Genomic DNA, 18,329 nt, shown 5'->3' with positions numbered 1-18,329 from the left:
CGAACCAAAATACAGGACAGTCCGAGCACTAGCCGCCTTGGTCCTCAGTCCAATCGTGGACGGCTCTCGGCTCACCAAGGTCCTCATGGACGACGGCAGCGGACTAAACCTCATCTATGAAGATACACTCCACAAAATGGAAATGGACAGGAGCCGCATCGAGCAAAGCAGCACGACCTTCCGAGGAATCATTCCCAGTCGGGGAGGCGCGGTGAGTGGGAAAAATAACACTCGACGTGGTATTCGGCACGCCGGAGAATTATCGGTCCGAAGAAATAACTTTCCAAGTGGCCCCTTTCAATAGCAGATATCACGCCCTCTTGGGGCGAGAGGCATTTACACGCTTCCAAGTTGTACCTCATTATGGGTACATGAAGCTTAAGATGCTTGGCCCAACGGCATAATCACTCTCGCCAGTGATCCGGACTAGCACTCGACGCCGAAAATAAAACCGCATCCCTGGCCCTTGAGGCATTATCTAAAGCCCTCGCGGCCGAAGAGTTAACCGCACTGCACTCCACGGTGGACAGGGACGAAATGATCTTAGACAAACGCCCCAAATCCACCACCTTCAAGCCAACGGAAGAAATAGTCAAATTCCAGGTCCATCCAACGGACCCCAAGAAGACAACATCTATTGGGGCACAACTAGACCCAACGGTCGACACCGCGCTACGGGATTTTCTTCGCGAAAACTGGGATATATTCGCATGGCACCCTTCTGACATGCCAGGAATCCCGTGCAAGCTGGCCGAACACAGCCTCAACATATTAAAGGGATATAAACTGGTCAAACAAACACTACGGCGCTTTTCCGAACCCAAACGCCAAGCCATGGGAGAGGAGCTAGCCAAGCTAATCGAGGCCGGATTCATTAGAGAAATAAAACATCCGGACTGGCTAGCAAACCTGGTGATGGTACCAAAGAAGGATAAATCCTGGCGCGTGTGCGTTGATTTTCAAGACCTCAATAAGGCTTGCCCTAAGGATCCCTTCCCCCTCCCCCACATTGACCAAATCATTTACGCTACCGCAGGACACGACTCGTTGTGTTTTCTTCACGCATATTCCGGATACCATCAAATCAAAATGAAGGAGTCCGATCAAGCTGCAACAACATTCATTACCCCATATGGGCTGTTCTGCTTCAACACCATGCCTTTCGTGCTCAAGAACGCCGGCGCCACATACCAACGCATGATTCAAACATGCCTGGAGAAACAGATCGGCAAGACAGTTGAAGCTTATGTGGATGACGTCGTCATTAAAACTAGGCACGTCGAAACACTAATAGACAATTTACGTCTCACATTCGACAGCCTCCGCGCGTATGACATTAAGCTCAATCCGAAAAAGTGTGTTTTCGGCATCCCCGCTGGAAAACTGCTGGGCTTCATCGTTTCCGGTAGAGGAATTGAGACAAATCCAACCAAAATCCGAGCTCTGTCACAATTGGCTACGCCAATAGACCTTAAACAAGTCCAAAAACTCGCGGGTTGCGTGGCAGCTCTAAGCCGCTTTATCTCCAGATTGGGAGAAAAAGGCACTGCCACTCTATCACCTTCTACAGCAAACTGGTCACTTCGAGTGGACAGACGCGACAACAGCCGGACTGGAAGAAATAAAAACCCTTCTAGCGGGCAACCCAATCCTGGCCGCGCCAAACGTCGGCGAACCCATGTTACTATACATATCTGCAACACATCAGGTGGTGAGCCCCGTGCTCGTCGTTGAACGAGAACAGGACGGACACAAACTCCCTCTTCAGAAGCCAGTATACTATGTATCTACTGTCCTTACTCCATGCAAATCCCGGTACCCCCATTATCAAAAGATAGCATACGCGGTCTTCATGGCATCCCGAAAGCTACGACACTACTTCCAGGAGTGCTCAATCACGGTGGCTTCCGAAGTACCACTCAACGACATAATAAACAACCGCGATGCCACGGGTCGGATTGCCAAATGGGCCATTGAGCTCCTTCCATTTGATATTACATACAAACCATGTCGAGCTATTAAACCCCAAGTACTGACTGACTTCGTCGCCGAATGGACAGAGGCCGAACTCCCTAAAGAGTACGGCACATATTCCAATTGGGTTATGTATTTCGATGGCTCCAAAATGCTGGTAGGGCTAGGAGCGGGCGTCGTTTTAACGTCCCCCACTAGAGACGTCGTTCAGTACGTACTCCAAATACTATACACAGACTCCAATAATGCAGCCGAATACGAGGCCTTATTGCACGGTCTCCGGATGGCTGTCTCCATGGGCATACAGCGCCTGGAAGTGCGCGGGGACTCAAACCTCGCAATATCTCAAATAAATGGAGACTTTGATGCCAAAGATCCGAAGATGGCAGCTTATCGTAATGCCGTCCTAAAAATGTTGGCTCGGTTCGAGGGGCTCGAGTTCCATCACGTGGCCCGAGAAAGTAATCAAGCGGCGGACATTCTTGCTCATATCGACGCCAAGCGTGACCCCGTCCCGCCTAATATCTTTCTGGAAAGGCTTTTTAAGCCATCCGTGGTGTGGCAGAGGGAAAGCGGCAATACTAGTCCGGATCCGAACACAACCCTAGATTATGAACACACCGATATCATCGGAGGCTCAGCCACCGTTATAACACCATCGGCACATCTCATTATGGCAGTCATTGCCCCATGGACCGAACCCTTCTTGGCCTACCTTAATAGGAAGGAACTTCCTGAGGATCAGAATGAGGCCCGCCGCATTGTCCGGCGGTCGAAGGCCTACAAGGTTCACGACGGAGAACTCTATAAGAAAAGCGCTACCGTAGTCCTTCAAAGGTGTATCTCCGAGGAGGAGGGGCGGCAGCTCCTGGCTGAGATTCATGCCGGTCTCGGCGGGCACCACGCCGCAGCTCGGGCCCTTGTTAGCAAGTCCTTCCGTACAGGGTTTTATTGGCCGACGGCCGAGCAGATGCACAGGACCTTGTCCCACGTTGCGTCGGATGCCAACTCTTCGCCAACCAAAGCCATATGCCCCCCACTGCCCTACAAACAATCCCCATAACTTGGCCTTTTGCAGTCTGGGGACTGGATATGGTTGGACCCCTTAAAGGAGGAAGCCATAAGAAAAAATATCTGCTGGTCATGGTGGACAAATTCACCAAGTGGATAGAGGCCAAACCAGTTAAAACGGCTGAAGTCGGACCAGTAATAGACTTTATATCCGCCTTCGTACACCATTATGGTGTTCCACATAGCATTATCACTGATAACGGCTCCAACTTCACAGCCGACGAAGTGAAAACCTGGTGCGCTAATCTGGGCATCAAGCTCGATTACGCCTCTGTTTATCATCCACACACAAACGGTCATGTCGAAAGAGCCAATGGTCTTATTATGAGCGGCATTAAGCCTAGACTAGTGCGGTCTTTGAAAGAATCAGACAAGCACTGGGTTGAGGAGCTTGACTCCGTACTCTGGGGGCTGCGGACCACGCCCAATCGCACTATCGGATACACACCTTTCTTCATGGTGTACGGCGCAGAGGTAGTGCTACCTTGTGACATTATTCATGACTCACCTCGAGTGCGCATGTACGAAGAGAGAGAGGCTGAGCTCGATCGGCAGGACAGCTTAGATGCCCTGGAGGAGGAGCGCGACGTCGCAAAAGCCCATTCCGCATTTTATCAACAGCAGGCTCTCACGTATCAAAGCGGAGAAGTGCGGGCCAGAACTTATAACGTCGGTGAACTCGTTCTATGCCTGCCGGAGAAGAAAAAGGACAAACTCAAGCCCAAGTGGGAGGGTTCCTTCATCATCGACAAAGTTCTCACCGGAGGGGCGTACCGCTTGCGTGATGCGTCAGACAATCGACTAGAGCCGAACCCCTTGAATGCGGCCGGACTCCGAAGATTCTATGCCTAGCGCCGAACTCTTTGTTCGTCTCCTTCCCCCTATTTTTTCCATCATTTTTTCTCTCTTTTCATTTTTTCTCTTTGGCCATAAAAGCTTTCGTGCGGTTAGACCGTGCACCCACGACGCATACATCTTAAAGTATGTATGTCTATTATAACTGGGGGCTTCTTGGACAGAAGCTTGCTATTATTATTTTCCGAGCATCAAGCTCATCACATATGCGTTTTCTCCCATATGTACCTTTTCTTCGCCATTATATGCATCGATATGACTTAAGTTTTGGCCAAGCTGGGTTGCCTGGCTCCTGTGCTTATGCCCTACGTTCCCGTTAGTTCGGCTAGGGCATAAAGGGAGCACCTCTGCGATTGTTATTGCCGGGTCATCCGGATGTGTACCTCAGACTGGGTGAAGCCGAAAGCTTGCATTCTTAAGGGAATATTCGGTCGGTGAACTAAAGAATTTTTTGCATTCGTTCCATCGTGAACCCCCAGAAGCTATACACATTGTGATTTCTTCATCACAGTTCGGACATGCACATTGATGCATGCACACCAAGGGAAAGGAACCCTTAACGGAACTATTCTCTCTGGAAGATGTTTCTTACAATTTTAATGTAATATAACATAACTAGCCGGATACAACTTTTCTGTTCAAGCAACTATGACCCCTACGCCTGGTTTTCCCGCATACCCCGGTTTATTTCGCCACTCAGGTATTCGGAAAACACTCCGCACCTTCGGGTCGAGAGGTCGACGCGAAAAGGTCGGCCATGACAATCGTTTTACAATCCCGCTAGATGGAAAGTACATAGTCACTTAGGACTCAAAAACTTCCTCCTCGATACTGTCCAACAGGGGGTCTAACTTACAATCCTATTGGAAATATCTAGCGGCCACCTCTACTTGGTCATGTACTAAACTAACAGGAATTTCTTCCCCATTTGACCCTAGCGGTCCAACCCGGGCCATGTGATTTGGATCCAGCTTGGTATACCGCGTTTTCACCATGGCCCAGGCCTCTCGCTCACCCTCTCGGTAGGCCGATATCTTCCATAGTCGGATACGCCGCCGCGCTCCCTTGAACAGCTCTACAAGCTCCTCCATACTCCCTGGAGGGGAGGCGGATGGCCATAAGGCCTTTGCCAGACTCCGCATTGCCTACCGAGCTTGCTCGTGCAATTGCGACAGCCCTTGCAGAAGATCACTTGATGATCCGGACACCTCCTCTTCGGGACGGCCTGCCAACATACCTACAATCATAGCTATATCAGCTACTTTAACCTCCAAACTGTTATAAGGTAAATTCGGCCACGTACTGAATATGCCGCCTCACAGCTTTTTATTCTCCTTCACGGAGTCGGCTAGCTGGGCTCGCACATCTTTCAGTTCTTCGCCCAGTTTGGTATTTGAATCCTGGAGTTTGTTTTTCTCCTCTCTGACTCGGGTCAGAACACGCTCAGTTGCGGCATTTAGTCTTTTTGCCTCTTTCTCTCCTGCTTGAGTGGTTTTTCAACTTATCCTCCAGTTGATCTGATGATCCTATTATGAGATAAGCAACAGTATTAGCACATCTGGTATATAATTGTTATTCCTCGATGGAGGGGAACATTACCAGAGGATGCCTTCTTGGACTTTTCCAGTTCGGCGGTAGCAGCATTTAGCTGTGTCCGACACTGCTCCAGCTCTTGAGCTAGCAGGTTGTTCTTCTCCGTAAGAACCTGGTCATACAACGATCCTTAAATCACTTGTGCCAACTGCTTTCAGTCTCGGGGGCTACTAGCATGTGGTTATCCTATTCGGACAAAAGAAACCTTACCTGCACATCCGTTAAGTGCTGCTTTGTGGCTCTGCCCAGCCCATCTCGAGCATCTTGGATGTATGCGTCAGCCGAGCTGAAGGCATCAAACGCATCTTTTGAGAAGCCAAGGTCCCGTAAAATGGCCCTCCGGCGCCGATGATTCATGGCGCTCTCCACTTCCGAGTTGGTGACGAACATATCTTCCGAGCCCTCGGCCGAAGGATAGTCCGGTGTCATTCCCGTATCGGCCCCGTCTCTCCGGCAGGGTCTGCACCCCTGCTGTTGGGAGTACGACTGGCCGAATTCTCGGACATAGTTCGGCGAACCTTTTTCCTGATACAGGACAAACATAACAGTCACAGATGGACGTGACTACTAAAGCATACTTTCAAATCCATACCTCTTCGACGAAGGCTGGACCGTGTCTTCACCGGTCTTCCTTTTAGAGGCCTTGCTCGGTGCAGGAGCCACTCTCTTTGGAGTCGCCAACGGGGTAGCATGACGTGCCGAACGCCTCCCCTTTAGAGCATGAGACAGTGCGGTGGGTGAGGCAGTGCGAGGAAACTCTTTCAGGGGGGATTTCTCTTGATGACTTACGTGGGAAGCAGGAAGAAGACCAGGATAATCGGTGATAATGGCCACTTCTGTGCCATCGTAGCTCGCGTGGTAAAACACCCCTTCTGCAAGTACCACGAATATATCCGGGTCCTCTTCAAACCCAGGATCAAGCTCCCGGTTGTGGTTCTCTGGCTGTGGGGCGGGGCTGTGAAGCCCCTTGGTGATTTTTCGCGAGTGCTGTTATAAATAGACGGATTAAGAATTCATTAAAGATGACTCGGAAAGTGGAATGAGTAAAAGCAGAGGGGCCAGGACTTACCCAGCTAGGAGGGTCATACATAGAGTATCCATCTCTGCGCTTGAGACGAAGGAATTCCTCCTCCTCCCCTTTAAACAGCCCGGCCAGTATCTTGGCCAGAGCGGCGGGGGTGTCCGGACCTTTCCGACCACAGCGGGGAGGCGGCGTCCTCCCCATTATAGTGCCACATTGGGACCCTCTGTATTGAAGTGGCTGAACCCCTCGCACTATTGAGGTCGCCATTACCTCAACCATTGTTAGTCCGGACTGAGCGAGCGTCTTTATCTTGCTCATGAGCTGACCAACTTCCGCACTATCATCCTCTTCAAGACTTCGGGGACGCCAACTGTGGCGTTTCTTTAACGGAACGCTTGCAAAATTAGAAAGACCCTTCCGAACTGGGTCGGGAAGTGTGACGTCCTCAATGTAGAACCATTCGGAAGGCCATTCTTCAGATGCCTTCCTTGGTGTGCCGGACAGGTATCCAGTATCAGCGATGCGCCATATTTCGGCTCCGCCCACTTCAAATATTGACCCCTCGTGGTTGCGTGGGACAAGACAGAACAACTTTCTCTACAGTTCAAAATAGGCCTCAATACCCAGAAATAGTTCGCATAAAGCAACATAACCCGCAATGTGCAGGATAGAGGCGGGAGTAAAGTTGTGCAGTTGAAGGCCATAATATTCCAGTTGCCCTCGGAGGAACGGATTAATTGGAAATCCAATGCCTCTTCGCAGATAAGGGACGAAACACACTCGCTCCCCCCGGATGGATTGGGGAAGTCCTCCGCCTGGGTCTCGCCATTAAAGGAGGCCAACCCTGCTCGAACAGGGACCAAATCTACAGGAGGAAGAAATCCCTGCATTTGCAACTTCGCCAATTGGCTGTGGGACAAAGAGCACCTCTCCCACTCGCCTTTCTCTGGGTCGGAACGGGAGGAGGAGCTGGGAATGCTAGCAATGTTGGAATGGTCTTTCCTAGCAATCTCTGAGGATTCTCTCCGCGTGGTGCCGAATGGATCTGAGATCTAATCTCTTTAAATAGACGCTCTTTCTTGCATGGCCAGGGTGTTATTTGCAAAAAATACCCTAACCTTCCGCATTCGTTCGACACGTGGAAGCTGAAGTCATCGATGCCCAGAAGCCGAGGGGTTCGACATTGAATTAAAGGCGGAATACATTACTTGGAAGTCGTCGGAGGAGGAACCCGCCTTGCAATGCCGAAGACAATCTGCGCGCCCAACACCTCATCATTGAAGACTGGTTTGGGGGCTACTAAGGGAGTCCTGGACTAAGGGGTCCTCGGGCGTCCGACCTGTTAGCCATGGGCCGGACTGATGGGCTGTGAAGATACGAAGACTGAAGACTGCACCCGTGTCCGGATGGGACTCTCCTTGGCATGGAAGGCAAGCTTGGCGACCAAACATGTAGATTCCCTTCTTTGTAACCAACTTCGTGTAAACCTAGATCCTCCTGGTGTCTATATAAACCAGAGGACTTAGTCCGAAGGGGGGATACTCATTACCATAGTCATACAAGCTAGACCTCTAGGGTTTAGCCATTACGATCTCGTGGTAGATCAACTCTTGTAATACTCATATTCATCAAGATCAATCAAGCAGGAAGTAGGGTATTACCTCCATAGAGAGGGCCCAAACCTGGGTAAACATCGTGTCACCTGTCTCCTGTTACCATCGACCTTAGACGCACAGTTTGGGACCCCCTACCTGAGATCTGCCGGTTTTGACACCAACAAGGGGCACCTCGCGAGGTGCACGTGACATGAGCCATGACGACTAAGGCCAGGCGGGCGCCAGCGGGCGCAGAGTACTCGTTGCCTCTTTAGTGCTGAAGAGGCAAGTGTAGGAGAGGAGTCCCGAGGCATCAGGTAAAGGTTTCCATATTGGTGCAACGAGACCAAGACCAGCAGGACGGCAGGACGGAGGTCACTGCGGAGCCCACGACGGTGTCACCACCAGAGCCTTTGGCAGGCGAAGACCACCTTTTGTCAGGATAACTTGTACTAGTTGCCCCCTTCAAGATGGCCGTTGTGGGAACCCTTCCTGCCTAATATTTGGGAAGAGGACCAGGGCCTCTATAAATAGGACTAGCTACCACCGTAGGAGCATGTCATCTTGGACTGGATCCATTCCATCAAGGCCACCACACAAGCTCACCGAGCTCAAGAACACATCTCCTCGGGAGGCTGTTCACCCCTTGTACCTGTTCATCATTAGCCTAGAAGGAAATCACCACACCACACTGGAGTAGGGTATTACACCACAACGGTGGCCTGAACCAGTATAAACCCTCGTGTCTCTTGTTCCTTGGGTTCGTCGAGCTAGGCCTTGAGATCATTGCGAGAGCGGGCTGGAGAGAGAGATCTTCGTGCGCACCCCAGTGTTCAAACCTCAAGGGTTTGCCGGAACCCAGAATCCAACATTTGGCACGCCAGGTAGGGGTGCGCCGAAGTTCCGCTCCTCCACCGGCTCCGCTTCTCCGGTCGGTCCCCATGGTCGGCGCTGCTCCACCGGCTAGATCGACGGGTGACCACGACGGTGCCAGTGGTCAAGACCTTCACCCCCGCCTTGCGACGGGTGTGGTGGCCGCCCAAGTTCAGGCCGGAGATGCCGCCTCGCTTCGACGGCGCGGCGGATCCGTCGACCTTCCTGCTGGCTTACGAGGAGGCCATCCTAGAGGCGGGAGGCGACGACAAGGTCATGGCCAACTGGTTCCCCATGGCCCTCGCTGGCGCGCCGCGTGCCTGGCTGCTCAACCTGCCAGGATCCTCTGTGGCTTCTTGGGAAGAGCTGCGCGGCCTCTTCGTCGCACGCTTCGCGGCACCGGCACCTGTCGCCGTTGCGGCCCTCCTCGGCGGCTCGCAAGCGCCACCCACGGACTGCCACATCAAGCAGTTCTTCCGCCAGATCGGCGCCGCCTCTGTGCAGCAGAAGACCCTCCAAGATGGGTGGCACCCAAGGCCGACCTCACCTTCGACTTAAGGGATCACCCCGCTACCACTGCAGGCTCAGGCGCGCTCCCAATGCTCTGCACGCCCACCATCAGCCACGTCGCCATGACCAAGACACTCATCAACGGTGAAGCGGGCCTCAACGTGCTCTCCGTGGAAGCTTCCAGCTTGCTTCACGTGCCGCATGGCCGGCTCTGCCCCACCAAGACTTTATCCGGGGTCGGTAGCGGGTCCACCTGCCCCCTGGGGCAAATACGCCTTCCGGTCACCTTCGGTACCCGGGACAACTACCGCACCGAGCTGATCGACCTCGACATCGCCCGCATCGGCCTCCTGTACAACACCATCCTCGGGTACCCTGCCTTAGCCCAGTTCATGGCAGCGACCCATCCGGCCTACAACCTCATGAAGATGCCGGGCAGCAGCGGCGTCCTCACCGTGGCTGGAGACACCAAGGAGGCACTGGCAGCCCTCAAGCTCATGTTCAGGGCCGTAGCGGCAGCGCACCCAGCCGACGAATCTATCCCGGGGGCTAAGGAGGTCGTTCCGGCGAAGAAGAAGCAGCTGTTCACTCAAGATCTGGCCGAAACGAAGCAAGTCCCGGTCGAGGAAGATGGATCCTTGGGAACCACCTTCACCATAGGCGCCAACCTCGACCCGGGCCAAGAGGAGGCATTGGTAAAGTTCTTGTGTGCGAACAAGGAGGTATTCGCCTGGGAGCCCAAATAGCTGGTGGGGGTCCCCAGGGGGTAATCGAGCATCACTTAAGGGTGTGCCCCAATGTGCGCCCCGTGAAGTAGAAGGCACGACGGCAATCCATGGAGAAGCAGGCCTTCATCATCCAAGAAACTCGCAAGCTAGAAGCGGCGGGTGTCATTCGCGAGGTACGGTACCCAGAATGGCTGGCAAAGCCCGTTGTCGTCCCCAAGAAGAGTGGGAAGAAACACATGTGTGTCGACTTCACCAACCTCAACAAAGCCTGCCCCCAAGACCCGTTCCCGCCCCCACGCATCGACCAGATTGTCGAGTCCACCGTCGAGTGCGACCTGCTGTGCTTCCTGGACGCGTTCTCGGGCTACCACCAGATCAAGATGGCGGTGGAGGACGTGGAGAAGACGGCCTTCTTGACCCCGTGCGGGGTATACAGCTACACCTGCATGTCGTTCGGACTACGCAACGCAGGGGCGACCTTCCAGCGGTTGATGCACATCGCCCTGGGCCAGCAGCTAGGGAGGAACGCAGAAGCCTATGTCGACGACATCGTGGTAAAATCTCGGGAAGCAAGAACCCTCATTCAGGACTTGGAGGAGACCTTCACCAGCCTGCGCTAGGTGGACCTGCGGCTCAACCCGGAGAAGTGTGTGTTTGGTGTCCCTTCCAGCAAGCTGCTGGGCTTCCTCGTGTCACACCGGGGGATCGAGGCCAATCCAAAGAAGGTCAAAGCAATAGAAGACATGAGCCCACCGCAAACCCTGAAGGAAATGCAGAAGCTCGCATGCTGCGTGACCTCGTTGGGGCGCTTCATCTCCAAGCTGGGGGAGCGCGCCTTGCCGTTCTTCAAGCTGATGAAGAGGAAGGGCCCGTTCGAGTGGACCCCAGAGGCCGACCTGGCGTTTCAAGACCTAAAGAGATACTTGACCAGCCCACTGGTGATGGTAGCGCCCCGTCCCCTCGAGCCCCTGATGCTCTACCTGGCTGCCACGCCTCACTCAGCCAGCGCGGCGTTGGTGGCCGTCCGGGAGGAGCGCCAGGCCAAGAGCGTGCCGCGTAAGGCCGCACCCTCGGCCGAGATGACGTGGCACCAAGGCGATGCTGCTAAAGCCACGACGACGCCCGCAGATGATCAGGCCCTGCAAGACGGCGTTCCTGGGCCTACGGAGGCCCCGGCACGTGACCAAGCTCCTGAGGATACCTCACCTCGGTAGGCGCCACAACCCCCAGATGCCACAGGCTCCATCGACGCTCCCGCCTCGTCGAATACCCGGTGTACTTCGTCAGCATGGTGTTGCGGGACGCGAGGGCCCAATACCCCATGCCATAGAAGCTTTTGCTTGAACTCCTGGTGGCCTCGCGCAAGCTGCGTCATTACTTTCAAGGCCACCCAATTAAGGTCGTCTCAGCTTACCCACTAGAGAGGGTGTTCCGGAGCCCCAACGCCGCGGGAAGAGTCGCCGAGTGGAACATCGAATTGCAAGCGTTTCAGCTGGAGTTCAGCACAACCAGGGTCATCAAGGGAGCCACCCTCGCCGACTTCGTGGCAGAATGGACCGACGCTCCGGAGCCTGAAACAGGCGAGAGCCAATCCCTCTTGCCAGGAAGCGAAGCGCCGGATGGTTGGGTCATGTACTTCGATGGCGCTTTCGCATGCCAAGGTGTGGGGGCCGGCGCCGTGCTCGTCTCCCCCACTCAACACAAGCTATACTACGCAGTGCAGCTCTGCTTCCAGCGGGGCGAGAAGGTCTCAAACAACATCGCAGAATACGAGGGATTGATCGCCGGCCTCAAGGCCACCGCGGCCTTGGGGGTGAAGCGTCTCACCATCAAAGGCGACTCGTAGCTCCTCGTCAACTTCTCCAACAAGGTGTACGAACCGAGGGACGAGCACATGGGGGCATACCTCGCGGAGGTGCGTAAGATGGATAAGCAATTCTTGGGCCTGGAGCTACAACACGTGCCTCGCGGCATGAACAAGGAAGCCGACGACATCGTCAGAAGGGCATCCAAGCGCCTGCCCCAGGAGCCAGGCGTCTTCGAAGAGCGACTTTTCAAGCCTTCAGCAGCACCCGCATCTGCGGGGCTGGCATCACCTCGGGAGGAGCTCCCCCAACCACCAGCCTCGGGAGCCCTCGCCTGTGGCCCGACCACAGGAGCACGCCTGCTCCTGGTGCTTGAACCTCGGGAGGGGTGCTGGACCGAGGAATTCAAGGCGTACCTGATGCGAGGGACGCTGCCGGTGAAAGAGGGGGATGCGGAGCGCGTGGCCCGGCAGGCTACGGCGTACTGCATACAGGATGGTGAGCTATACAGAAGGCGACCAAATGATGTTTCCTTGCGATGCATCTCCAGGGAATAGGGGAACGAGTTGCTAGCTGATATACACGGCGGAGACTGTGGGCATCACTCATCATCACGGGCCCTGGTCAACAAGGCGTTCCGCAACGGGTTCTACTGGCCCACGACACTCAATGACGCAACTAAGCTGGTGAAGTCCTGCGAGGCCTACCAATTCCATGCCAAGAAAATCCACCAGCTGGCCCAGGGCCTCCAAACTATCCCACTTTCGTGGCCATTCACGGTCTAGGGGCTGGATATCCTGGGTTCGTTCCCGCGAGCGCCTGGGGGCTACCGCTACCTCTACGTCGCCATCGACAAGTTCACTAAATGGGCAGAGGTGGAAGCTGTCCACACCATCCCAGCCGGGTCGGCAGTTAAGTTCATCAAGGGCCTCGTGAGCCGGTTCGGGGTTCCTAACCGCATCATCACCGACAACGGCTCGCAGTTCACTAGCAATCTCTTCAGGACCTATTGTGCTAACCTTGGAACGTAGATTTGCTACGCTTCGGTGGCGCAGCCCAGGAGTAATGGCCAAGCCGAGTGCACCAACACCGAGGTCTTGAGAGGCCTCAAGACCAGGACCTTCAAGAAGAAGCTCGAAGCCTGCGGCAGGGGCTGGCACGACGAGCTCCAGTCCATGCTATGGTCCATCCGCACTACCGCCACCAAACCAACAGGCAAGACCCCGTTCTTCCTCGTCTATGGAGCAGAAGCGGTTCTCCCTCATGAGGTCAGGCATCGCTCCGCGTGGGTCCTGGTGTTTGATGAGACACAGCAGGACGCCATGCGGGGGATGGACCTTGTGCTGGGGGAGGAACGCTCTCGTGAAGCCTCGCTCCGAGCAGCAAGATACCATCAGGCGCTGCAACGGTACCACTGTCGCAGCGTCCGCTCCAGGACGCTCGAGGTGGGCGATCTCGTCCTGAGGTGGGTGCTCTCCAGGGAAGGGCTGCACAAGCTCTCGCCCATGTGGGAGGGCCGTTTCGGATCGCCCGCATCTCCAGGCCTGGCGCCGCGCGCCTGGAGACGCACAACGGGATCCCCATCCAGGAAGTTCTACCCATGAAGCAAGGCCCAGTGCCTGTGAAGGTCTCCGCTCGTGACACTCTCACGTAATAATGAGTGGGGTTGTACACGCCCCGGAGTCTCCGGAGTGCCGCCCTCGGGCCTCGGGGGCTCCCTCCCATGTCCTAGTGGCAGCACTTAGGTCCGCGCTGGTGAGAAGACTAGACTAGGTGCCGGACGCGACTGTTCATTTGCTTTCTGTAGTTGGCTTGCCCTTTTTTCTTTCAATGAAATTTGAAGTTCTGGCGTTTCTCGATGGCTTGGTTGAACCCTCTCTTCTCTCTAATTATTCCCTCGATTCTTTGTTTTGCGCCTGGGAGGGCGGCAATTGCCTGACGCTCTCCCTCGCGTGCCCCGCGAGGGGGCAGGATAGGCACGCGTGCGTACGCATTCCCCTGGTCTCCGCGAGGCCCCCTCGTTTGAGCTTGTGATCGGCGCATCCCTTTTCTAGTCCGTTCCCCACGGGTACCGCGACGTGGAGCGTTTAGCCATGACCAGCTCATGCCCGAGGCCTCGCGCGAGAGGGGTTAAGGATTTCTTAATGAATTCTTGCAGCTTCGCGATATGGCCCGAATTAGCAGCGGGGAAACCCCACCAGGTGTCCAGAGGCGTGTGCCCTCATGAGGTCAAAGCTACCCTGGATGCATCAAGCTAAGTTACCCCTCTACACCCGTATAAGGCACAGATATTAGGACACAACCCGGAAACAATAAACAAACCACAAAATCACCATAAGCACCATGGTTCATCACACGCCCCCGCAGGGCCCCATATTCGTTTCTAACAATGCGGGAGGAAAGGGAAGGAGAGGACAAGCAAAAGCGGCTCTCACGATGCGACTGCTCACACAGACAGAGACCTCCTCGCGCTTCACTAGGGCGCGGCGACGGGACGATCTGCCACCGTCCTCGAAGCGGGCCCGACAACGTGGCGGCTGGTCGTAGCTGCCGCTGCTGGAGCTTCCGCCGGAGGAGGCGCTGTCATCACCGGACGAGCCGCGGCCGTCGTCGAGGGCGAGTTCACCCTCATCCTCGTCACGGCCGTCGCCGAGGCCGAGCACTTCGTCGCCATCGTTGTCTTCAGGGCAGCACCCGGTGCGGCGACCATCTTCCCCGGACACCCTGACGAAGAGGGTCACTGCGCCGTCGTACTTGAAGTGGAGGGTGCACCGCCTACTCAGGCCGCGCGCGCGGGTTAACGTCTGCCAACCGTGGGCCAGGGCTACATTGCCCACAACAGAGACCTCCACCGTGACCCATGAAGCCTTGCTGCAACAGCCGTCGGCCTGCAGCCAGAGGCCGCCAGGACCGGGGCCGGCAGCTCGCCAGCAAAGGAGCACGGAAGCTGAAGCCAGGTGCCGGCCAGGTTCTCCGACCACACGACGAATTCCGGCAGCACGTCCGCCGAGTGGAAGCGCGGCCGGGGAGGCCAAGCGACCATGGCGTGCCTCCCTTCATTGACGGGGCTGCCACGACCTAGGCGGCTCCCACCGCGCGAAGAGGCGCTGTCGCGGCCGCCAAGGACGGCGCCGGACCCCAAGGAAGTTCGCCCACGCCCATGAGGGACCACAGCGGGGGTTGCGGCATGCTTGAGGGGGCGACCGCGCCCCCTCTTAGGCGGTGGTGAGCCAGGCCCCTCCTGGCGAGCCTTCCCCTTCTCGGCGGCCGAGAACCCTCTTCACTGGCGCCATGAGTGTCGCGGCAAGTAGGAAGAAGAAGAAGTGGGCGGAATGGAGGAAGAGATGAGTGACAGGGGCTCTTCCCCTCTCCTCATTTATAGCTAGAGGGAGGCCAACCCCGGCCTCCACGATCGCAGGTAATGATTGTTTTTCTGCATGCGGCAGCGACTCGTCAAGTCGGGCGGTTGCCGAGGCAGCGTGGGGAAGCAGAGATGCCCACGTCCTGTCAATCGCCATGCGTCAATCAAGGCCGCAGGCTATTGGGGCCCGCGGCGCTCCACACTTGACCCTTGGCTTCGCCACGAAGCCAAGTACGAGCGCGCCTTGGGCCCGGGGGCTACTGTCGGCGTCCTGGGAACGGGGGTACCCAGACTTGCCTGCTGCGGCCCAGGGCGTGGCTCATCCAGCGGCCTGGTACGACCCATCTTCATCGACAACCACTCAAGACCCTCGTGAGGGGCCAAGGCTCGCGAGGCGGACAATGCAAGACCTCCTCAGGGGCAGCCTCCCTAGGCTGGCTCCCGAGGGGCGGAGATATCTATGCAAGGGGCACCTCGCGAGATGCATGTGACGTGAGCCATGATGACCAAGGCCAGGCGGGCGCCAGCGGGCGCAGATTACTCGTTGCCTCTTTGGTGCTGAAGGGGCAAGTGCAGGCGAGGAGTCCCGAGGCATCAGGTAAAGGTTAACATATTGGTGCAACGAGACCAAGACCAGCAGGACGGAGGTCACCGCGGAGCCCATGACGGCGTCACCACCAGAGCCTTTGGCAGGCGAAGACCACCTTTTTTCAGGATAACTTGTACTAGTTGTCCCCCTTCAAACTGGCCGTTGTGGGATCTCTTCCCGCCTAATATTTGGGAAAGGACCAGGGCCTCTATAAATAGGACTAGCCACTACCATTGGAGCATCTCATCTTGGACTGGATCCATTCCACCAAAGCCACCACACAAGCTCACCGAGCTCAAGAACACCTCTCCTCAGGAGGCTGTTCACCCCTTGTACCTGTACATCATTAGCCTACAAGGCAATCCACCACACCACACTAGAGTAGGGTATTACACCACCATGGTGGCCCAAACCAGTATAAACCCTCGTGTCTCTTGTTCCTTGGGTTCATCGAGCTAGGCCTTGAGATCGTTGCGAGAGCGAGCTAGAGAGAGAGAGAGATCTTCGTGTGCACCCCAGTGTTCGAACCTCAAGGGTTTGCCGGAACCCAGAATCCGACATTTGGCGCGCCAGGTAGGGGTGCACCGAAGTTCCGCTCCTCCACCGGCTCCGCTTCTCCGTTCGGTCCCCATGGCAGGCGCTGCTCCACCGGCTGGATCGACGGGCGACCACGACTGTGCCAGGGGGCTCAGGGCCTTCACCCCCGCCTTGCGACAGGTGCAGCCGAACCTAGAATACGACAACACCATGCTGGAGATAGAACTACACACAAGGTATTACAATCTAGTTTTTCTTGTCCTACTCTCTTCAAGGATGCTCGTATGTTTGTATTGTCTTGTGATGAATGTCAAAGAATTGGTAATATTAGTAGACGTCAGGAAATGCCCTATGAAATAATCAGTTATTATTGAACCATTTGATGTTTGGGGATTTGATTATATGGGACCTTTTCCATCCTCTAATGGGTATACACATATTTTAGTTACTCTCGATTATGTTACTAAGTGGGTAGAAGCTATTCCAACTAGTAGTGCTGATCATAACACTTCTATTAAAATGCTTAAAGAAGTTATTTTCTTGAGGTTTGGAGTCCCTAGGTATTTAATGATAGATGGTGGTTCACACTTTATTCATGGTGCTTTCCGTAAATTGCTTGCTAAGTATGATGTTAACCATAGAATTGCATCTCCATATCACCCTCAGTCTACTGGTCAAGTAGAATTGAGTAATAGAGAAATAAAATTGATCTTGCAAAAGACTAAGAGCTAGGAAGAATTGGTCTAAGAAACTTGATGATGCATTATGGGCTTATAGAACTGCTTATAAAAATCCTATGCGTATGTCTCCATATAAAATGGTTTATGGAACTCACTTACCTCTAGAACTAGAACATAAAGCTTATTGGGCAATTAAGGAGCTCAACTATGAGTTCAAACTTGCCGGTGAGAAGAGTTATTTGACTTTGGCTCACTTGGTGAATGGAGAACCCAAGCCTATGAGAATGCCAAATTTTTTGAAGAGAAAGTTAAAAGATGGCATGATAAAAGGATACAAAAGTGTGAATTTAATGTAGGTGACCATGTCTTGCTATACAATTCTCATTTAAGATTTTTTGCAGGAAAACTTCTCTATTAGTGGGAAGGACCTTACATTGTCGAGGAAGTTTACCGTTCCTGTGCCATCAAGATCAACAACGCCGAAGGCTATAACCCAAAGATGGTAAACGGGCAAAGAATCAAACATTACATCTTAGGTACTCCCATAAATGTTGAAACCAATATTATTAATACCATAACACCGGAGGAGTACATAAGGGAGACCTACCAGAACATTCCAGACTCCCAAAGGAATAGGTTTGTGATACGGTATGTAAACCAACTCCAAAACTTTTCCAATGGAAATTTTATTCTGTTTTGGAATATTTAAAAATTTAGGAAAATAAAAAGTAGTCCAAAAAGTGCACGAGGAGGCAACAAGCCCTGGGGGCGCGCCTCCTAGGCTTGTGGCCACCTCGTGTGCCCTCCGGACTCCGTTTTCTTGTAGAATACTTCTTTTGGTCGGTAAAAATTCATTATATAATCTCCTGAAGGTTTTGACCACCTTACCACGGCAAAATCCTCTGTTCTTCTTTTGAGCTGTTTTTTCGACAGATCTAGACCGCTATGACGTCCCCAAGCGCCCCAAAGGACAAGTTCTTTGAGAAGGTCATCAACCCCTACCTTGCGGAGGTGTTGCAACACCCTCAAACCATTGAGATGCGTGAGGGGGTGCTGCACATCCGCGATGTTCAAGGACCAAAGAGGACCCAAAGCATGGAGACAAGGCTCGAAGCAATGGAGCAGCAATTCTTC

At 54.3% G+C, this 18,329-nt stretch overlaps 1 protein-coding gene across 1 annotated transcript; it reads left to right on the top strand.

The window, feature by feature from the left end:
* Positions 1–12,117: 12,117 nt before the first annotated feature.
* On the top strand, positions 12,118–12,585 carry LOC109736405 (uncharacterized). The gene has a single exon (XM_020295625.1). It carries the CDS (start codon positions 12,118–12,120, stop codon positions 12,583–12,585), a length of 468 nt encoding a protein of 155 aa, XP_020151214.1.
* Positions 12,586–18,329: the final 5,744 nt, after the last annotated feature.

The sequence above is a fragment of the Aegilops tauschii genome, chromosome 7 (genome assembly GCF_002575655.3).
Source record: "Aegilops tauschii subsp. strangulata cultivar AL8/78 chromosome 7, Aet v6.0, whole genome shotgun sequence".
NCBI lineage: Eukaryota > Viridiplantae > Streptophyta > Magnoliopsida > Poales > Poaceae > Aegilops > Aegilops tauschii.
The sequence above is the reverse complement of the archived record's forward strand: the minus strand, read 5'-3'. Positions and strand labels throughout refer to the sequence as shown.